Source organism: Helobdella robusta (genome assembly GCF_000326865.2).
Source record: "Helobdella robusta unplaced genomic scaffold HELROscaffold_19, whole genome shotgun sequence".
In the NCBI taxonomy this organism is placed as follows: domain Eukaryota; kingdom Metazoa; phylum Annelida; class Clitellata; order Rhynchobdellida; family Glossiphoniidae; genus Helobdella; species Helobdella robusta.
Genome location: NW_008704034.1, coordinates 161,568 through 186,070, shown reverse-complemented (window position 1 = coordinate 186,070; position 24,503 = coordinate 161,568). Strand labels below are relative to the sequence as shown.

The following is a 24,503-nucleotide window of genomic DNA, read 5'->3' as shown; positions in this document are numbered from 1 at the left end:
ATACGTTATATTATCTTATATTAAGCTGCTTTATGTCTGTAAACTACTTTTATAACTTAACTGTCATTATAATTACATACCCACTTTAACACATATCTATATACATCCTATATTCACTTATACCTCCTAACCTAAATTATCATCTACATAACAATATCTATTGTTCATAATCAAAAGATTGCACAAGCAAACTCGTATATGCGGATATATGTGCGTCTGAATTCCTTATTTACGTACGATACTTTGATACTTAGCTTAGATACATGTGCGAGATACATAACTTACGTAGGAAGTAAAGGCAACACACATATTCAAGACTTTATTCATGCAATTGACATTCAAGCACACATTGAGATGTGTCGCATAAAAATGATACTCATGTTGATAAAGATACACATTCTTGGCATACACATACACACACATAAAGGTACACACTCTGTAGCGGTTGCACACCACACACACACACACGCACAAACACACACACGCACACGCTGACACAAATACAAATTCTGCGCAGGCAGGCAAGTGTCGGACATCCCCCACCAGCATATTGAACCGTGGATTAATTAAGATTTGATTCATTGTACGGCCAGCTAAGTCAATGCAAATCAATGCTTTGATAAGCGCTACAATATAAAAACACACATCAAAGAAATTTTAAACAAAAGAATAATTTTTGAATAAATATAAAAAAAGTACACACAAAATGTGATCCAACCGTCACTAAGGCACCATGCAGCATCACGCTCTATTGATATTGCGTTCTATCAATATATATAACAGGAGCCTCCGAAGATGAGAATAAATCGTTTAACTTTTGTTCACGTACAAACCCTGCCAAATCAAACACACACACGCACGCACGTACATGCACTTATACACATACATCTATACACACACGCTTATCTGCATACATTACGCATACACACACACACACACAAACATATAAACACATACATAGACTCAGTACACGCAAACCAAAGCATAAGCGACCAAAACACGAATCTGCCTTCAAAACACAACACAACATTGCATTGCATTCCCACAAGGCATGTAATTAAATGTAACAATCACAACAGCGTCAACATATCACACGTTCATACACACACGCGCGCGCGCGCACGCTAATAAGTGAACACACGACGTACACGCATGTACACACATGTGCAAACGTTTGCATGAAACAGAAAAGTGTTAATAAATGAAGAGTGATGATCCGTATGACCACGCATGCGTACAAACATACAACCGAACAAACAAACTCTGACTGACAGAAGCAAACGCGTGAGGCTAAATGATGCATGCGCTCAGGTAATATGAGCCCGTTCATGGAATCTCAAATATCTGCTGAAACCGAATATCAACTATATTCCTATTCCTACTTAATCTCACCGTTTTTTTTTCAATTTTTTACGCTTAATTTGCTAAGAGTTTTATTCGCTTGATTTGTCTTATTTGTCTTATTTATCTATCCCCTTTTCATAAATATTTAACATTCAAAAGCAAAACTACAAGCACAAATTATAGAAGAATTTCAAAGATTAATTTGAAGAAAAAGACAACATCAGCTGGAAATACACGTGGAACATCATGTGGAAGTATGTTCGGCCAGGAAACATGCTGAGCCTATACTTACATGTTGAAGCTGAATATGAACGATGAACATGTTGAAAATGCACATGTTTGTTGAATGTGGCAAACATGCTGAATGTTGTAAAGTTAAATATGTGAATTTGGAAACTCATGCTCCATGACCATCTTGAATCTTGTCCTTGTCTCATGGAAATGTAGCACTCTCGGTAGCAACGAAATAGGATATGCGTGGAGTAATCACATTTCCAAGTAAACGAAACGAAATTCAAACGTGAAGTTTACCAAAATTTAGTTTTAAAAAACAACAAAAACTTACAATGAAAAATTAAAAAGGAAAAACTTCACACAAATCCATCATCCAATTAGAACGCACAACAATTGTTACTATGGCAACGAGAAGAGGGCTCTGAATCACGTGATGTGTCGTCTTTTATGCCTGCCTCCTCGAATGGCGAACTGCTTAGTGCTGATGACGCTGGCGATGATGGCGATCATGGAGGTGAGGAGGACGAAGAGGAAGAGGAATGCGACAGTAATCATAATGATGCTGGAAGACGACAGCAACGATCACAATAGCAATTTTGTTCATGAATATTCGTATCAACATTATCTTAATCACGGCACTTCTTACAATAAAATCACGTCTCAGATGATTAAAAACATTAAAAATACAAATACGCCTACTAACTATACAACATACAATACCAATGCATACAAATAAATGCATACAGAGACACTTATACAAAGACGTGCATACAGAGAAAGACAAGCGTGCAATTGTTATCATGCATGCACGTAAATACACACGCACATGCACTCATACACGCACACATACACACTCTTTCTTTCTCTCTTTTTCTTTTTCTCTCTTTCTCTTTCTCTCTCTCTCTCTCTCTCTCTTTCTCTCTCTCTCTCTCTCTCTCTCTCTCTCTTACAAAAGCGTGTATGCACCAAAAACAACAGTGTCATATGTATGCAAATAAGATGAAAATTTGTGTCGTTAGTATTTAGTTAAGAAGCTTTGCTGAAATAATGGCACTGATAGTTTTAAATAAAAAAAAAGAAATATAAGCAAAAGAAGGACAGAATATTTGCTGCTCTAACGGTGGGACGAAATAACTTTTTGTAAGTTATTTTCAATTAAAAAAAATAGTTAGAGATTGCGCACATAACAAATGATTTTTTTGCTCCACACATCATCCGTCCGTGAAATATTTACAACCAGTCACGAGTCTGCATGCAACCAACCAAACATCAACGTACTGTTCATCTTTTCCACACGCACACACACTCACATATACACCTACACGCAGATACACACACGTGCACACATGCACACATCCAGATATGTACCATAAAGACAGAAGAAAGAGAGAGCAGATAGAAAAATGAGAAGAATTAATATAGCAGTGTATGCATATTGCATAGCAAACATGTTTTTACACACACACACACACACACACACATATATATATATATATACACACATACACACGCACACGTTGCAATATATTGCCCTAGTATCTTATGCAAATGATATAAACAAGAAGGTCGTATGGATGTGTAGGTGATGTGTGTTGTGTACTCTACCTTCATAAATGCGTTGTGTACTACACTTATAATAAATTTTAAACTGCACATCGTGTAAAACTACTATATGTAGTTTTTAAATTTTAGAGATATAAATATTATTTTGGTAATGCAGAAAAAGTGTGGGAATATGTAGGTCTAGATAATTCTCGACAATCTTTCTCCATTAATTTCGTTTTTATCATCGTCATTAATGTAGTTATACTTCCCATCACGGACGTTACATTAGGTTATAATCATATCCCCATCATCATCTTCATTATCATCATCATCATTTTAATTTTGCTTCAATCCTTTCAAGACATTAAAAAATATCAAATAAAAGTCTGTTTGACCTTGTAAGAAAAAAATATTTGAAATTAAGATGACGACCTGGGAATTTGTTTAACACGTCTTACTTCGAGTGTATTTATTAGACGATTGATATTTATTGTTAAATTCTTGAAAAATATTTAAAATAAGAAAGAATAGGCGTAAAATAAAATGACACTTTCTAAAATTATTTTGAATAAAATTTTAAATTTACTTCAATTTTTTGCAATTTGTTGACGCATTCCATTCTTCAATGATATGTATACACACGTTTACATTTGCTAGTTTATCAATATTCATTTGTTTGTTCACTTGTTCATTCTTTTGTTTGGTTATTTGTTTTTGGTTCCTCGTTTTGTTTTATTGGTTTGTTTGTTCGTTTGTCTGGGCATTCATTTGTCTTCCATTTTGTTTGTTTGTTTGTTTTCGTGCTTGTTTTTACGTGTGTTTATTTCCATGTGTGTTTATTTTTGTATTTATACATTAGTATATCATTTTGTCATTAAATTTATTAATCAGTTAATTTGTTTATCAGAGTATTCGTTAATTTGTTTGTCAATCAATCCAATTTATCAATATCAATCAATCAATCAAATTTTTCATTTTTATTTTTGTTATCTTCTATCATTTTTATTTTCATGTTATCTTCTATCATCTTGTTTGTTTTTTGTTTGTTTATTGGTAAGGTTGTTTATTTTTATTTTTGTTTGTTTTTACCTTTGCTTTTCATTTTTTATTTTTTTTATGTTCGTTTATTTGTATGTTTGTTTGATTTTTGTATGTTTGTTAGTTTATGTTTTTTGTTGAGCATCATGTTTTTTCATCTTTGTATGTTTGTTTATTTTATGTTTGTTTCCTTTTTGCGGTTTGTATGTTGGTGTGTGTTTGACTTTTTGGTCACATGTTTATATGTTTGTGTAATCCTACGTATCGTATCGAATCGAATCGCATTGTTTATATGTTCAGGTGATTCTAAACAGATGCTATCACCTCATCAGCAGTTTGCTGATAACATCGAGGCTGTTATAAAATCTTCTGACGACTACTGCACCGATGATAAATATTTGTACGTAAAAATTAACGTAGTTAATAATGATGATAAGGATGATTATGATGATTATAATGATGATGACGACGATGATGATGACGACGACGACGATGATGATGATGATGAGGATGAGGAGGAGGATGGTGGTGATGATGATAATGATAAGGGTGATGAAGAAGAAGATGATGATGAGGAGGAGGATGATGATGATGAGGAGGATGACGATGATGATGAGAATGATGATGGTGGCAGTGTAATAGTGATGTTGTTTTGTTCAATGTCGATGAAAATTTTCAATATTTACAAAATAACTTGATTTAATTTAAATAAATGGCAATTAAATATTACTTTTTGAAATTTCAATGATGTTTACATTCGTAACTGTTGTGATTGAAATTTAAATGTACGCAGATCGCACGCTATCTTGTTTGCTTTTGCTCTTTAATTAAATGGTCACGAACTAACTGTGTGTAGTATCATCAGGTTGATGATTTCCGAAAAAAAATTCATCAGATCATGTGACGGTGCTCTGCCAGAACGCACGCGAACCCAATTAGGACATCTTCGTTAAGGGTTGATGTTGTTTTTTATGTTTGGTCTCGTCATAACCGTTGTGAGGATGCTCTCACTGATGTTGTGTGTTCCTTTCGTAAACGTTTGTAACGTTTTGTAACTGATGGCCTTAGTTTTGTGATTGATTTTGTGATTCTGCTATCTAATGCCATAGTTGATGTTTTTAAAAAAACGTAATGATGTTACTGTCCCTATCGCTAACAGCATCAGCACGACTACACCTTCTCTTAAAATTACGTAAGTGCAGTCGCGACATGCCGGCTATAAAAAAATGCATCGGCAACTGTGGCCTTCAAACTGCGAATGTTATTTATCGTTTGTCTTGTTGCAGTCCTACGTTCCTAGTCTGGTTGCGGCGTATCTCTACTACGTTGCTTTTTCTAATTTGTACCTCTCGCCTCAACTCTTTCCATCCATCTAATTATACCCACTCCTGCTTTTATTCATGTTCAAACCGTGTCTACGCGTTTTGTTGCTTTTTTAATTGCGTCGCGTTTTGTCGACTTTTTAATTGCGTTGTGTTTCTTGTGGCAGTTTTGAGAAATGTTATTTTTTAACGGTGAACGATCGATCGTTTATAAAATTGTTGTTCACCCACATTTCGTTGGAAACTGCAGGTGATTTCATCTGTCGGTATGTTTTTCCATAAATTATGAAATTTGATGTCAAAAGCCGACATTGTAAGTTAAATTATGCCAAAATGAATCAAAGTCTATACCTGCATGTGTGTCTGTGCGTGTGTGTTATGCGTGTAAGTGAGTGTGTGTTGTGTGGCTATGCTGCACCTATTTGTAAAAACCCCACACCTGCTTTGTGTGCATCACTGAAAAGTTGGGCTTTCGCGGACAGTGCAGTGATCTTTTTTTCATTTGCCTGACAATCAATAATCTTAATTCACTTCTTTGTGTATCTGCCGATGCAAGCAGTAGCACTCAAGAGATTTCTTTTAGATGCGTCTAAAAGTTTTTCAAAAGTTGACAAGTTCCCTAAGCTTTAACGCTCGTTCCAATGATAAGTTATGTTTGAGAAATAACAGTTGATATCACAAAAAAGTTACAAAGCTCATTGGGTATGTGTTTGTAAATATATGTGTGTATGTACGTCTCTGTATATGTATGTGTGCAATTATGCATGTATGTGTATGTGTGCATGTATGTGTATATGTATGTATGTGTTTGTTTATGTCATACTGAGCGTGGATTATTTTTATGCCGTCGTATGTACATCAAAAGAGATTACGTGTGCCTATGCAATTGTGCTTCTGCTTCTTCAGATCGTGTTGCATTCAAAAAAGTTCGTGCGTACATGTGTGTGTGTGTGTGCATGTGTGTGTGTGTGTGTATATGTGTGAATGCAATTTCATGTTTATAAGCCTTATAATCCTTGTTTGTTTGTGTTCGTTTGTGTGTTTATAAAAGCGTCTTTTTAAAATTTTAAAATATTTTGTACTCAAGTTTTCATACCTATGCAGCCTGTTTTGATTACTGGGTGCAGTTTTTAAAAGCAAGTGGTTGTTGTGGCAGCAGTCGTTGTATCGGCGGTAGTGGTGGTGGTGGCGGCAGTGGTGGAGGTGGTGGCGGCGGCGGCGGGGATGGCTTCGGTGGTAGGGGTGAAAATAGAAATTGCCTGTTAGAGCAACTACGCGACAGAAAACCTTCTGCGAGATGATGAAGGGTGACTCGTAGTCGAAAATGAAATAACGAATTTAAAGTGGGTGAACTTTTGAGAACAATGAAGACATTTCTTACTACATTGCTAGAAAATTGTTTTTCTACTTTGGTTCTGATAATTTTGTAGAAGTGGGATTAACATCGTGGACAGTGCCTCATATTTTGGATAACATAAAACTCAACCACCAACTATTTGAATGTTACGCAGTTAACAACTTTAAACTCATCTTGAAGAGAGCAGAAAAAATCGTGTTGTTATTGTTGTTGTTGCTGCTGTTGTTGTTGTTTTGCTGGTAGTTTGAGCGAGATGGTTCAGCAGATGAGAATGAAAGAAGTGAGCTTGCAGGGGGTTTGCATTGTGAATGTGTTTTATGGCATCGAACCGAAAGAGCAACTTAGATCATTTCGTTCGTGTCAAACATACAAACAAACGCGCCTATAAACATGCATACAAGTGTGCCACACATGCTCACATCAGCCGACACATGTGTGAATACAAATAAATATACAATCACGCCCACACCTTGCATACGTGTATTTATATAAACATGGTTACTTGTGCCCGCACACAAAGTTGATAGGCTCCAAATTTTTGTTAAGTTATTGGCTCAGCCAATCGAGCTGAATATTTCACGAAAGAATTCCATTAGTTTGGGTTATTTGAGAGTTTCTTATCTTGTTTGTTCTTATTAAAACTTAAGTAGAAAATGAAAAAATAAAGTTTAAAAATCACAAAATGTCCATTTATTTAGAAATGTTGCAACAATAAAAAAATGAATTAATAAAATTAAAGAACCTGTATAATAATAACTTTTCAGTGTTTTTTATTAAGAATAAATTTTATTGGATCCAAAATGTTTAAGAAATGCTTCTTAAAATATGAAAGTAAGATTAAAAGCATTTTGAAGGGCAGAGCAAGCACGAAATTCTCGATCACTCAGGTTAACTTTGAAACGAGATCAGTTGTCTGGTCAATGGGAATGAAACCATCTGAATGATTTACTTTTCATTTTAATGTTATTTATTCCCATTATATTAGTAGTTAATAAACACAGACTAAGATAAGGGGTATCTGAGGTTAAAGCCTCCAAATAAAATTTTTTAAATATTTTTTTTAAGTTCTGCGTTTTTGATCGATCCAGCCAACCTCTACAACAAAATATTGCTAACGAATTATGTTTTTTTTTGTGTTTGCGACTGGGCAAAGATATTTGTCCACCCGTTCGAATTCTTCAAGTGTATCCAAAAAAATTATTGACCACTTCACATACTCCAGGTAAATATGATCATTATAAACAGCAGCAGCAGAGCATGTAAGCATGGAAGAATTGTTTCACAAACAGTAATAAGTCACGAACACACGTCACAGATCACGTGTTTCTGTTTTTTTTTCTTTTCATTTCATACAAGTGTACGTTCAGATATGTACATTATGGCAATGAAAAAAGCATCGTTAGAAAATCATCTTTATGTTGGTACGTATGTACAAGTACATAGAAGTTTAAAATGGAAATTTAGACATCGCATTCATTTTAACGGTTGAACTACCCATTTGAAATGTGACGTTGATGTGCAACCAGCTGGAAAGAAGTGTTTCCTTCTTCCTTTCCACAGTCTAACTTCTTCATCATCCTCCTCCTCCTCATCCGTTTTTCTGCTGTTTCGTTGCCAAACATTTTATATAACAACATTCTGTTGGCTAGTGTTGTTTGGCTGGTTGTTTGTTGTTTGCTGGTTATTTATTTGGGTTGTTTGTATGTTTGGTAGTTACTTTTGTGGGTTGTTCGTATGTTTGGTGGTTATTGATTTTGGTGTTTGTTTGGTTGCTTTTTGGTTGTTGAACATTAAAAAACGAACAGCCGGCCAGTGTTGACAATTTAAGTTCAGATTGAAATCGGTTTGACTTTGCTTGCATGCATGGACGAATTAAAAAGAGTAACTGATAAAGTGAACATTTGCAACAAATTTGGATACCTCAAAACATAGATGTCGAAACCAACATTTGAAAAACAGCATACAAGTTTGTGAGTTGTACAGACACATTCAAAATATAATACAAATAGGCAGACAAGTATGTATAAGCGTGTTATAAAAAAATGTTTAAATTAGCCATGCAAGCAGATCGGCATACCAATTCGATGAATTGTTCCTCGATTGTTTCTGCAGTAACGCACATGTGACAGTGCACTGGTTTGAGATTGCTTGCAATGTGAGTTGTTGTTAGTCCATCGTATCGAGGGGAATTCTGAATAATTCGATCGAACGTTTTGTCGAATGATTGTCTTAAATTTGATGCAAGTTTAAGTTGGAAAACTAAAGAATGTATTCAACACTGGAAAATGTTAACATCCTTCTTATAAAAAAAGTCCTATTTGTAAAGTTTCAATATACGGTTGAAAAATTATTTCTTCAAACACGAGTTTTTTTTAAATCACTCACTACTAAATGGATTGCAAAATGTGGAAATTTAAAACATCTGGAGATGCTTCGGTTGTATATTTATAAAAAGACGAGTTTGATGGTTAGGCCACTATATGAAATCATAACATCTCGGCATGATGGCATCATCATGTGGACAAATCAGTATCATAGTTTCATTTCTTCGCTATATAATTTATTTTTCAAATCTATTTTTATATTTGATCAACTGATTACCATCATTTTAAATTTTTCTACCAAGCATTTCATCATATGCTCAAACCACTTTCCAGGCAAAAGCCTCACAAAAGTTAAATAGTAAACAATTTTTTATTTTTGGAAAATAATTTTCAACAAACGTTGTATATTAAAATGAGTTTATTTCATCCGAATGTTAATTTAATAAAGGCACAGCAATTATTTACCTCGTTGACATTTGCTTCTTATGAAGAAAGAGAGATGCGAGCGTGTAACAAAACAGAACACTAACCTGCTTTTTATTGTTAGGTCTTATTTTCCATTTTAATTGATAGGATCCGTGAACTTTCATTTGCTAAGACGTACCATCAAATTAACCGCTATATGGGTTTCTTTTTAAAAAAATTTGTTGACAATGATCACACAATTAAAAGTTGAAAAATAAAATTTAAAAAAAAACACTTAAGTGGAAAACTTTTACTCGCATCATATGAATATAGAAACACATACACGCACACATACACACGCACGCACACACACATGCACACAAAAACACAAATGCTGAATTGTTCAAAAATGTTTTCATTTAATTAAATAACTAGTGTAGGAATAAAACTGAGTCTCGTGAACTGCAGATGAGTACCCAAGCAACCACATAAACGTCATGTTCATCTTCATCGCCATTCATCATCGTGAGTGAACGATTTGTCAGAATAATTACTGAGTCGAGAGCTTGCAAACATGCACAAGTTTCCGCTTCCTGTTCATTTTTAAATTTTTTTCTCGGAAAAAATTGGCGGCAAAATGATGTTTAATTAAAATAAAAAGCATTATATGTATTATGTGTATGAAGGATGTGTGTATGTGTGTGTGTGATTGGATGTGTGTGTGTGTGTGTGTAATGTATGATGTGTGTGTGTGTGGACGTGACGCGTGAAACATTTCTAAAAATGAGAATATTTTAATAAAAAATCGTATTTTTAAATTTTTAATTTAGAACATTATTTATAAATACAAAATCTTTATTAAAAAAAAACTTAAAAAAAACTAAAAAAATTCTTCAAATGTGAAAATGTTTGTGTCGTTTTTACATTGTCGCACGTGCTTGTTCCTTATCAGTTCGTAACTTGCGAGTTCTGCTTGCATTTTTTAATTAAGATAAGCAGGTGGACGGAACGCATTGATGGTACGACGCGCCTTCTCTTAACGTCTTCTTATCACGTAGTTGGTGGTGGTGGTGGTGGTGGTGGTAGTTGGGATGACTTTTCCCAAGACATTCCCATGACATTCTTTGTTGGAAGTTTATTAAATTAAAATGAAAATAACCATAAATTGAGAATCATATGGTATGAAACGCTCGTTAATGTTGACATTATTTTCATGCTCCTCTGATTAATTCAACGATTTATTTTATATATCGTATCACACAACTTAGAAACTGAAACTCATATCAATGAACAGCGTACAAAACTGAATAAATTCACACCAGAAAAAGATCGCATGAACAAATCAGCGATCCATAATTAATTAATTAATCAATCAATTAATTGATTAATTAAAAAATTACTTAATGACGTCATAAATGTTGTGTTTGATAGAACGAGGTGACTGAACCGGCGTGATTGAGATCTCCAGAAGCCAAGCCCTCTTTTAGCCACACGATTCAATAGAATCTGATGATACATTTCCTATAGCCATTATGATACATTACTTTCTTATGATATCTCTTTATGTGTGTGTTTGTATTTTTGTGTGTATTTGCGTATGTGTGTGTCTGTGTGTTTTACGTGTGTGTATCTCATTACATTATAGCATATATATATATATATATATATATATATATATATATATATACAATTATTTATAAAGATCACGGCGTTTTCGGCATTATTCAACTTGTAGTTAAGTTTCTCAATTTTTCTAACGAGACTTTTATCATCTTGGTGAAGTTTATTAAGGTTAAATAAAAAACTTTTAATAATTGACATTTTTGACAAAACATTATTAATAACGTTATGACTACAGAAAAGCTCTTTTCGGCATCGACTGCCATCATCAGTGTAGTTATATGGTATTGTTCCGTCTTTGTGTCTTTGTTTTTACAGCGACTTTGTAACTTAATTATTTAGTATATATATATATATATATATATATATATATATATATATATATATATATATAATACCTCGTCAGGAATAAATATACGAACGATTGTTATAGAGAAGAGGGGCAATGAAAAAATTTTTATCAAGTGCAGTTCAGTTCTTGAAGATATTTCACAAGGTGATAAAAGGATAATGATGATTATTAAACTAATGATGACGAGAAGGAGAAGGAGAGGAGGAGGAAGAGAAGGAAGAGGAGGAGGATGACGTCAACGTTGTCTTGATCCGCCACTGATGGCGTCGATGATCAGCTATTGAATGCGAGTAATTTATAGAGCGCCATATGATGTTTTGATGTTATGATGTTTTGATGCATGTGCAAAAATACCGAATGTGGTAACGATGACGAAATCAAAGCCTAAACGCTTCTTTGGTAACCTAACAATTTTACCGATGATGATTGCATACGAATGATGTTGTTGTTGTTGTTGCTAATATTATTGTTGTAAATTAATTATAGTTGCATTATTATTATAAATATTAATACTATTATTCTTATTAATATTATTATTGTTGTTATAATTATTATGAAATTATGATAAAAAAAATTATAAGGCAGCACTTGTTGAGGGATTGTAGATGAAAATGAAAATGCACGCCGGTTGAGCGCTGGATTAGTGTGCTTTGTTAGACTGTCATGATGATGATGGGAAGGGAGATGATGATGATGATGATGATGATGATGATGATGATGATGATGATGATATTGGTAGTGGTGATGTAGTAGTGGTAGTAGTGGTGAATAATATTATAACTAAAAGGTGATGATAGGGAAAGTGATGACGATGGCGATGATGATGATGATGATAATGACAGCAACGACAACAATGATGATGACGATGATGAAGACGATGGCGATGATGATGAAGACGACGAAAATGATGACGACGTTATTAATTGTAATGGTGATTGTGATGGTTATAAATAATACGAATCTCAGACTCCCATTACAACGTTGGCATCAATATCAATGGCGAGGTGATTATGAGGATTATGACGTCATTGCTACTGCTGCTGAGGCTGAAAATAATAAGGAAGAGGATGGTGAAGATGATGGAGATGATGATGAGGATGATGAAAAAGGTGATGATGTTGGTAATGAAGAAAAAGAAGGCGATGATATTGATGATGGGGATGATGATGATGATGGTTATGAAAAAAAAGATAATGATGGTGATGATAATGATGGTGATGATGATGATAATGAAGAAGATGATGATGATAGTGGTAGTGATGATAGTGATTATGAAGATGATGATGATGATGGGGTTTGCGAAGCTGATAACACTCAGGATTGCAGGTTTATAACGAAGACGATAATGATGCAAATGATGAAAGTGTTATTGATAACAGCAATAACGATGACAAAGGTAATAGTGATTAAAACTGAAAATGATAAACATTCGCTGCGATATATTATCATAATGAAGACAATGATGATGCCAATGACTCTTGTAATTGTAGATGATGATACAAAACGACGAAAATGATGATGCCAATGACTATAACGATGATGATGTAACATGATTAATGACGATCATGATTAGATGATAACGACAACAACGATGAAGATGATAATACAAAATGATGACAACATTTTTTTTCTTCACCATGTGATCGTTCTTGTGAGCCAGTGAAAATTACTTGTCCCCTTCTTGGTTCGGTCATAACTCATACCTCCGAAAAATAATCAGCAAGACATTTAATAAAGATTTACAAAGTAATTTATTGCTTTTAACAACAAATATTGTTGCTGCTACTACTCGTACTACAACTGCTGCTACTGCTGCTACTGCTACTACTATATTTGCTACTGCGAAAAATATTAATATGATTTATATTATATAAAAAAGCTTCCTAACAAAAATTTTTTACTTAGTTCCGGTCTTTGGTTTAAAAAAATTGTGAAAAAAAAGATTTTAATGTTTCTTCAAGACCATTTTTTAATATTGCAAATAAGAACGTTTTTATTCTAACTGTTGTTAAAAATATTGAGTATTTTAATGTATTATACGTCTTTGAATGTTTATTTTCATTGCATAAATTTTCAATTTAAAATGCGCATGTGATATTACTTATATTTACAACTATAAGCACTCAAAATATTTCGAAAAACGATCTTTTTTTCTGATAAAAGATAAAAAGTAAAAAAGTTACAAATATTTCGCGATATATTACGGAAGCATGACAGAACATTTAATAAATTATTGCAATTAATTACTTTTTGAAAATATTTACTACCAAATTTAAATTTTTCATAAAATTATTTAACTTTAAATTTTAAATTTTATTATTATTTTTAACAATTAAATTAGAAAAAATTTGAATGACACTTAATTTTCCAGGTAGCAACGCCGTCCAGGAGCTCTCTAAACTACCAAACATCAAAACAACCGTCTGGATTCTACCAGACCAAATCATGAGCACCGACCAATCGACGAACACAAAAACCAACCAACAACAACAGCAACAACACAGTATCAACAACAATTATGATGAAGGTGATTATTATGAAGAAGTTCAACGAAAGGTTAGAAGCCACGACAGCAGCTTCAATGACCGCCTGAAGCGAGATGCAGCTACTGAGGCTGGCGACCGAATGATGGAAAATTTTGTGGCAGAGGAGGATGACAAGACTGTTGAAAATGTTCTCGCTGATGAAAAAATATCCATTGAAGGAAAAATTAAAAATATTTTATTGGAAGTGAGAAATTTGAGAATCGCGACGATCGTTTTGATCAATTTCGACAACCTCCTCAACGTTCAGATGATTCTCAGTGAAGTTAGTACATCAAATATGCTTCTTTCTGTTTACTAATACTGAAAATATAATAAATTTGCAGGATGGAAATTTAACGTGCCATTGCCATTAATCCCATCTGCAATTACTGTTCATAATGACAGAAAACAACTTTCAATTTATCATAAAATCAAAGTTTTACTGAATCTCAAGTATCTTTAAAAAACCTAACAGTAAAATTATTTAGTGAAACTGCGCAACACAAATATCGCACGTAAATGACGCCGACCCAAACATTGCATGAGCGGGAGCAGACGCCTAGACTATTAGATAATCTTACCAATCCAAACTGAATATTAACAATGATTGTAAAAAAAAATTAATAACATTTTTATTTAATTGAATTATTAACAAATAGAAGTGTATGAAATGTTTTGTAGAAATATTTTTGCAACAATTTCAATGAAACAGGCCCTTAAGCTGAGCTTACTGACCAACAGGCAGAACTGGATCATGCTGAACTACGTGGGTTCTTTTTATTGCAATTAATTTAGTATTTTTTTCAGTCCAACTATAATTAATAAATAATTGTTTTTGATTTAAATTATTAATATTTGTAGACAACAATTATTTTGTAATTTAAACTGTTAAAACAACCATTTGATAAATAAAAAGCTCACAAAACAAACACTTTCTATGAGAAAAATAAATAAATTTTTGTCATAGAGTGCACAGGTATTGTCGTAAAGTAGCAACCTATTTATAAATAACGTTCGCGGAGGCCACGAAAATAATTGTCATCCTTGTTTTTTTTACTAGTTAAGAAGTAATTTATATGCAAATCCGAGGAATCAAAGCTCACTAATGCGTTATGTTATAAACATCCAACCAACGAGCCATCTAACCAACCAGCCAACCAACCATCCAAATATTCAACCAACCAACATACCAACCAACCTACCAACCATCCAACCAGCAACCAACCAACTAACCAAGCAACAAACCAAGCCCGTATTTTTAATTAAATCCTCTTCAGTCTCAACTTATGTACGAACACAAGTGTTTCTCTACTTTTTAATATCCAATTAGCTTACGTTTTATTATTATCTAAGTTAGGTTACTAGGATTTTTCTTAAATGAAAATTGTTATCACCTTGTTTTAATAATATCGTTGTTAGAAAAGCTTTTGTTTGTCTTTGATATTTCGGAAAATGTTTCTAGTATTGATGTTTTTGTTGTTGCTGCTTTTGTTGTTGTCGTCGTCGTACAGTGTTTCTCTACTTTTTAATATCCAATTAGCTTACGTTATATTATTATCTAAGTTAGGTTACTAGGATTTTTCTTAAATGAAAATTGTTATCACCTTGTTTTAATAATTATGTTGTTAGAAAAGCTTTTGTTTGTCTTTGATATTTCGGAAAATGTTTTTACTATTGATGTTTTTGTTGTTGCTGCTTTTGTTGTCGTCGTCGTGTCATGTACAGGATTGTTGCTTATGCAATGATTTTTAATGTTGTTGTTATTTGTTTGTTGTAGTTGTAAGAAAAGAATGAAAAGTTAAACCCCCATCATTCTGTCTCCCAGGAAAGAAACTTCACTCGTTTATTTTCCTATTTTTTGTGGCTTTTGTTTTAAAAACTGATCCTTCGCAACAATCCATCCTCATAAAATATGTTTTTCTTGCACTTTATTTTCATTTAAACAACAATTTAGCAGAACAGCAAACGTACTTAATTATAAAATAAAAATTAACATTATTGAACAAATGAATCTATAATTTTTTACATAAAAATTGCTTTGAGAGACTTTAAAACTATCGTTACAAATTCTTGTTGAAGTGTTTATAAAGGCCAGCGAGTAGTGTGGTAATAATTTCCTTTCGTTTTTATTTATTAGACAAGATGAAATTTTTCGTATTCATGGAGCGAGAGTGTACATTCAAGCATATCCCGAAGTAATGATATTTTGCTTTATGCGCGCGGGTTAACATGTCAACAATGATCTGTTTGCAGGATCCCCTGAACTTTGACCCAACACCATTCGCTTACACTGGAGTCAACTTCATAACCACACAGCTGGGAAACCAGCTACACTCGCCACCACTATCGCCATCATCATCATCCTCGACTCCAGCGTCAACTCAATCAACGCCATCAACGACATCTTCTTTGCCACCATTCAACAAGTTCTCCAACACTGACGTCATGTTGATTAAAGATTCCTTGCTAACTCTCTACAGAGCCATAATGATGACGTATGCATTACGTCATAATTGCACGTGGAAAGGCCAACAGGATATAAATAGCATCAGGCTGAAAGTAATTTTTTGTCGTATCTCCCATTCAGATCACACAGCCTTCCAGTTTTTTATTTTCATTATTTTTTTATCTCCAACATATCTGGCAAAAACGGCGTTGAAAAGCTGATAGTATTTTTGATGAAACTCAAGCCCCTGAAGTAATGAGTTGAAATGAGTTAAATTCAGGATTTCTAATAACCCAATAATTTATGATCGATTTTTCATTCTTATTACTAGTTTCAGTTTTACATTAGAATATTATTATTTAGTTATATTACTACGGACGCAGACACCAACAAACTCTTCAAATAATTTCTTCTCAGATCTCGGAAAAAACAGAAAGTGGTCAGTTGAAATTTCTGAAAGATGGAAGCAGGGTCGGTTACTTCCTTGACGTTCTGTGGCTCAGAGAGAATGGCTTCAAAAAAGTCGGTGTATCTGCTGTGTATTTGATCTGCTGCTTACTCATTGTGTTTGCTTTGTGTTTGACTGGCTCGTTAAATTTGGCGTACTTAAAATAATATACCTGCTAATAGATAATTGATTTTTTTTTACATTTTTTGCTTTGAACACCATTTGTGTGCAATATCTCATATAAAATTTTGATGGGGTGGGAGACTGACAAAGAAAAGCATGGCATAAATATGTTTGTAAACATCGAATCAGCTAAATGGACATTAAAAATAGGTAAACATTTAATTCTTACGATCACACATTCAACTTTTCCGCTTCACCCTACCATCCATCCATCCATCTATCCATCCACCTTTCTACACATCCATCCATCCTTCCATCCACTCATCCACCATCTAACTGATCAATCAAACTTCACAATCTTATTTGATAGCCAGTTACATTTTTAGCATGATTTGTTGTTCTCTACCTACTCAAAATATTTTGAACTCTATGCCTAATAAAATTATAAATTTGTTAGTCGTATTCCGCATTTCATTAGTAAAAGAATCAAAGCTCATTTTTATTTTTTGATATTTTTAAAAGCTCCTACTGGATTGACTGATAAATATGTATATATATTCGCAATGAATAATGAACCAAAATGTTCTGACGAAGTGATATTTTGCCGATTTTTTAAAAAATACCCAACAATAAATTAACATTTTAATTTTATCATTATTGTTTTTTTATTACTTTTTTATAGTCTTTTTTAATTTCTAAGGCTTTCAATTTTGACCAACACAATTTCGTTTTATTTATTCGCGGATTAGGTAGAATTCACGATTGCATTTTGCTTGAACCGGCATCAAAGTTTTGGGAAAAAAAGTTTCCAGACAGATAAATTAAATTAAATTTATTTTTAAAATGCAATAAAATAATAAAAACACAATAACATTTTTTAACAACTAATTTGAAAAAAATGATGGTGGCTTAGCAAAACAGAGATAGTTTCAAACTTTAAAGAAACGTGGTAATGAATGATTGAAGAGAAATGGATTTTCAATAGCGGCCAATAAAATTGATTTAATAACAACACTTAATGTATGCAATTAATTGCAGGCGCATATGGCAGGAACCATGAAACAGTATAAAAGGAATAAAGCCCGACATACTTTTAAATTTTATCACCGACACTCAAGAACTCCTTCCCTTAAAACTTTCCAACATAATAGTAAACTTAAATTAAAATCACACGCGTTTTTTCTTTAAAAAAATGTATTAAAAAAGTTTTTTTGAGAATATTTTTTTAGTTTTTTATGCACAAATAGAGGAAAATTGTAATTTGAAGAAAACTTAAAACTTTTAAAAAACTCACTTCCGAAAAATTTAAAACGTTCGTGATAATTTGTTCCGCTTGCAATGAGAATGGCGTATTTTATGGCAACTATATGAAACTATGTTGGTCGATGTTCCTTTGTTATTGATGCGATGATGCTATTGATGTTGGTGTAACTGTAAATTTTAGGGTTGTTATTTTTGGCAGTGTAATTTTTGATGTTAGTTAATGTTGCTTATGTCGACAATTTTTTAATATTTTTGTTCGTGTTGATATAACTGTTTTATTGAAACATCCAAAGTTTCAGTTATCATTCAATAATCTTTTTGCTGGTATAGCTTTCTGTACATTTATATGTTTTCTTATTAATGTTTACGTGGTTTATCAGATCATTCACTAATATGTTCAACTGATTGTTTTTAAAAATATCATTAACTCATTTACTAACCCACTCACTTACAACTCACTCATGAACTGACCAACACCCAAACACAAAGTGACCAGCACATAAATGACCAACACACAAACTGGCCAACACATGAATGACAAGCACTTCCCTTTATCGTGCAGTAGATGGGCATTTGGAAATCATCCACATCAGATCAGGAACCGTCGAAACTTGTTCTGTACGATACCTCTTCGACGAGCCTCAACAACAAAGACATTGATATCAGCAACAACTTTAGCGACATCAACAAAAACATCAACAACAACATCATGACATCTACAAGCATCGGTGACGTCAACACAAATAAGGCTGACCTTAACTTCGTAGTGGTCACTTCGAAAGTTGGTCAAATTTATGTTTTGAAATGAGTTTGCCGGTTATTTTGATGAATTAACATAACAACGTAAATAAGCATACAATATTGTATATATATATACATATATGAATTCAAGCATTGTATATTTTAAATGCATGTATGTATTTAATCTGTATTTTTATTAATTTAGTAAATTTTGTTTATGAGCAATTTTTAATGATAATTGTGAATACAACAATATAAAATAAATTAAACACAGACTTTTATTTTTGTATAAACGTTTATATTTTTGTACGTGTCTGTACCGACGCACGCTTATAAACGTTCATTTCGTTTATAGCTATGGATCGAAGGATGAACGTGGATTCCTGTCAGTCCCTGGAGGGATGTCCTCCAGAAATATTTTCTCTTGCAAATCTCTGCTTGCTTGCTCGCTCGGTTTTTGTTCTTGTTAATGTTGTTAGAAAAGTTGTCATCGTCGTCAGCATCATCATCCTCTAGCTCTAATTTTTTTTGTGATTTTTGAGAAGTTTAAATAATAATATATAAGTGCAATTAACAGACTCACTTTGTCGTGGCCGGAACATTTCAAGATTTTATAAAAAAAAAGTGTAAAACTAATCAGTGAAAAAAAATTTGAAATATTTCAAAACATTTTCTAATAAATAAACTGGATGTTTTACAAATGAAGGAATCAAACGATATGCCATAGGAACCAGATAATATTGAACTAATCTCAGTGCAAATGATGAGACACAAGGGTTCATCTCATATTGACAATTCTTCTCCTTCGATTTTTTCTCTTTTTTTTCTTTTTTTTTCTATTTTTCTGTTTCCGATATAATCATCTATAATGACGTTGAAACTTCTCTTCTACGTGCAAAAAAGCATCAAGTTTTTATTTTTCAAATGCAAATCTGATATTTTTGTAATATGTCAATCGAAAATACTTTGGACTACTCTATTTGAGATGAAATTTGCAACAACAAATTTAAATTTTTAAATTTAGTTTTTAGGTATATTACTTAAAGTTGAACCTTTAGAAAAAAAAATCATTTATTCGTTTAAAATTATTTTTAAATATTTTATGCTATTATTTATTCATAAGAAACATTAAGCAATATTAACGATTCATAATAAACCTTAACTCATGGAAACCTAAAATAAAAATAACCATTATTTACGGGTATCAGTTAATGTAGCTGCACTCAAATGTTACATTACAATTCCAAATGAGACTTGTACGCAATCTCCTTCTTATATTTCGCTTATGACAGCTCCTATCGCACTAACAATTTATTCAGTTCATCACGATGCAGGGCACTGAAGGAAGACGTCAGTTCAAAGTAAACTTCTTAACAACAATATCTCACAATAAAAACAATAAAAGCAAATATAAAAAAACAGTAATGGGCAAAAGAATTGTCATCATTTTTAAACTTATAGAATAACTTATTTTAAAATCAACAAAAACGTCTACGAAAATTTCCAACCAGACAAAGAACAACATCCAGCCATCTAGCACAATCAGTTGAAAGACAGATTCATACAAAAATGCAGTATTACTCTTGGATGCATGTATGTGTTTCTATCGAATGTTCAAACAACAGAATCAATCTCAACCACATCACGAACAACAACACCAACAGGCATAACATCATCAGCCATTACATCAACAAGCATATCATCAGCAAAACATAAACAAAGAAATCAATAAAAATAACAACAATAAAATTATGACAACATGTATAGAATGGAAGGAACAGTAGCAATTGAAGGAACATAAAGAAATTGGGCTGGTTACTGAGAAATGAATGTGCAGCTTTGAAGATACTCACGATAATAACCTTTATTAACTCGGCATACATGCTTGATGTTCCAATAAAATCATACTGTACGTTGATGTAAGAACGACAAAATTATTGTTTGTACTGTACTATTTGATGTGTACTAGTGTACTATTCAAAGTGTACTACTTGGAGTGTACTGTTTATACTTTACTGTTTGTTTGGACATCTTCGTCTGCTTTGTACTGTTTGTACGTTCTTGTTTATGATGCCCTGCAGTTTATGCAGTGATGTTTTTGCCGTAATGTTTTATTATTTTAAATTAATTTTGTTGTTTTTGATATTGTTGATGTCTTCACTTCGATGTTGTTATTGTTGCTTAATCTGTTATCGTTGACGTTTTTTAATGTCGTTGTTGTTTATAGGATTCTTGACGTTGTCTATTTTTTATCTTTTCAAATGTAAATTAGTGAATTGAAAAAATAGTGTTTTCTCGTCAAATGATGATTTTTTTTGTCAAAACTGTTGCTTTTGTTATTAAAAATGCGGCGCAAAAAAATCAATAGATGCAAAAACTGCTTTGAAATGAAAGTTTTGCGTCCAACATGTTACTATTGTTCAATTTCTTGCTTTTGTTTTTGCGTGGCTTGTTCTGCCGCCACAAATTATTTCATGGCTTCCGCTTTTATTTTTTGTTACCTCCATTGTCCCGACAACACTAAAATAATTTTGTCATTGCTGCAACTGTTGCACTGATGTTTGTGATGTTGCTATGCTTGCTGGAATTGTTGTTACAATGAAATATTATGCGATTTTGTTGATGTCGTTGTTGAGAGTGACATTGTTGTTGTTTGATGTGATTGGGTTCAATCTACTGTAGCAACGACAACAACTTCATAGATTTGTTGTCAGCGATTGGAAAAAATAAAAAAATAAAACAAATAAAAATCAAGAACGTCGGAGTAAATTAGAAGAACATGTTGAATTTTTAACACATTTTGCTCGAGAACATTTTGGTGGACAAGTTCTCTCTGAAACTAACGAGGCCTGCTTGTTAGGTAATCACGTGTAATTATCACCTCCATCATCACTTTTATCATCGTTTTAATCATCACCTTCCTAATCGCCTTTATTGTCTCACTTTGAGGTGCAAAAAAATTTTTATTAAATTTTTTCATCGTCTTCGTCATCATTTCACTCATCACCGTCCTCACCGCTTTCTTCATTAGACTACTCACTCATTCATTAAACCGGCTGTGTGTTGAAATGAGTGCATCTTAGTGGAAATCCCAAATATTTGAACAAAGATAAAATTGAAGTAAGCGGCAAAAAGATGGCGATCTTTAAAACATTTATATTGTTAGTAGACAGACTTTAGTTCATATTTTGTTCAAATATTTTATGACAGAAAATAATTGAATTTGAGCCATCGAACGAAGAAGAGAAAACATTGTAGAAAATTAACATTATCATACATTATGTGTTGTTACAACATTATTTATAAACTAAATACGCAACTATTTATAATGTTTAAACCCGCTATTAAAACGCTCAAAATTATATGCATTTTACAGGAAAATTAAGCGGAATGAACAACAATAAGTAACAATAATATGCAACTAACGAGAACAATAATTTAAAAACTAACGTGCAACAACTGCAATAAAATTAACACAATTGTTAAACAACAACTAACAAAATATAAACAACCACAACTAACTAACAACAACTAAACTAACTGTTCCGTAAGTCACGATGGTACAAGCCAAATAACAACAACAACAACAACGGCAACAACAACAACATTGCCCGAGCCGCTATTGCGTTCGATCGAATTAACTTTTTATTTCACTGTCAATAAATTCAATACATCAACCTTCACTTCTTTATATCTCATTGGAATTAAGATGCTGTTAATTATAAACAAAGAAAAGAGGAGACTAAGATTATGAAGAGAGAGAGAGAGAGAGAGAGAGAGAGAGAGAGAGAGAGAGAGAGAGAGTGACCAAGAAGAACATACTTCCAATTAATTAAATTACAAGTTATTGATATTCTTAACGATTAAACACAAAATATTATAACCTGGAAATAGATTAGAAATAATCATTATTGCATCTCACACTCGCAAGTTATTTAAAACAACGTTTCGCCATTTTGCAACAGGAAGAACCTCTTTCCGTTTCCTCCGACCTCGGCCACCGTCACCATGGTTACGCCATCGATTTCTTGCGAGAACTATCGAAAGAAGTCAACTTCCGCTACGAAGTCATTCGCGTAGATGATGACGTCAGCAAATGTGTTCATGACGTAGAAGAGAGTAAAATGGCTGAGCTTATAAGAAATAAGGTTAATCGATGATAAGAAATCATGCCAACCATTTTTGGACTATTCAGTAATTTTTGTTTGTGTGAAAATTCATATGTTAATACAAAATTTTCTTTTTAAATGCTAATTGAAAATAATAACAATTGTACAACAATTATTAACTTGAGTGAAAACTTTAAAAAATTCATCAACAGTCAGCTTCTCTAGCTCTGTTTTTGCCTCTTCCATCGTCGTCATCATCATCACCATCTTCATCCTCATCAGCAGCAGCAGCATCATCAACAACGACGTCATCATCAGCAACACATGGAGGATTAGAATTCTCTCAACCAATCACGAGCACCACCTGGAACTTCTACCACGTTGTTCCGCTCAGGTTGTCATCACGTGATCGTTTCAAGCGTTCCCATTGGTCGTTATTAACCGTTGCTATGACTACTCTAATAAAACCATTTCCGTTGCTAAGTTGGTTGTTGCTGGCGGGTGCTGTGTTCTTGTCAACGGTGTGTTTGTTTGTGTTGACGAGAATTAGTCAGGCGGAGATAAGATGGAAGGAAGGCGTCGATGGGATGAATGAGCTGAAAAGAAGTTGTGATAGGTGTGCTAGTGTTGATGAGGCAGCTGCCAACAACAACCCTAACCACAACAAAATCAGCCGGAAACTGAACATTCCTAACAACATCAATGCACTCGCCGCATCAAAAACAGCAGTAACAGCAGCAGTTACAAACATCAACACGAACGAGGCAAGTCAAGTAAAAAGCGATCGAATCGCCAAAGGCGATCAATGTAGCGCTGATGAAGCAATCAACGTCAGCAACAACAACAACAGCATAAGATACAGCAAGTTCCAGATCAGAAGCAACAAACCACCGTTCAGAAACACAAACAACAACAACAGCGATGACAACCTGAGCATCGAGAACAACGAAAAAAACATCGAACCGAGCCACGCCAATATTGAGGATAAAAAACTGAAACTGTATTATTGCTGCTGTTGTTACAACAGTAGCAACCAATTATGTTGCAGATGCAACAAGACTAACGACAGCATCAACAGCAGCTGCAACGGGCATCGTCAACTGAATAATCTCTATTCTGATGTTTCATTGGTTCATTGTCTCTGGTTCGTATCTTACGTCATCCTCCTGCCAATGTTTTGTTATAACTTCTCAATAAAACTTTTATTCTTGAAATTCCAACTGGGACGCTACTGCCGGCCGCTACTTCATTGCGATCGATGCTGTCGTTACCACACCAACTACAATTACTCCTGTTATTCTTAATCT

The 24,503-nt window shown here is 33.3% G+C and overlaps 2 protein-coding genes across 2 annotated transcripts; both read left to right on the top strand.

Annotated features, from left to right (window-relative positions):
• Positions 1-12,830: 12,830 nt before the first annotated feature.
• Positions 12,831-14,856, top strand: HELRODRAFT_170792 (hypothetical protein; the record flags this gene model as incomplete). Its single annotated transcript, XM_009016624.1, has 3 exons — positions 12,831-12,867; positions 13,913-14,349; positions 14,779-14,856. 3 exons carry the CDS (start codon positions 12,831-12,833, stop codon positions 14,854-14,856), a joined length of 552 nt encoding a protein of 183 aa, XP_009014872.1.
• A 1,439-nt stretch (positions 14,857-16,295) lies between these two features.
• On the top strand, positions 16,296-18,153 carry HELRODRAFT_170791 (hypothetical protein; the record flags this gene model as incomplete). The annotated part of the gene is made up of 4 exons (XM_009016623.1): positions 16,296-16,625; positions 16,930-17,034; positions 17,833-17,887; positions 18,122-18,153. The coding sequence occupies 4 exons, from the start codon at positions 16,296-16,298 to the stop codon at positions 18,151-18,153; spliced, it is 522 nt and encodes a 173-aa protein (XP_009014871.1).
• Between the last annotated feature and the right edge of the window lie 6,350 nt (positions 18,154-24,503).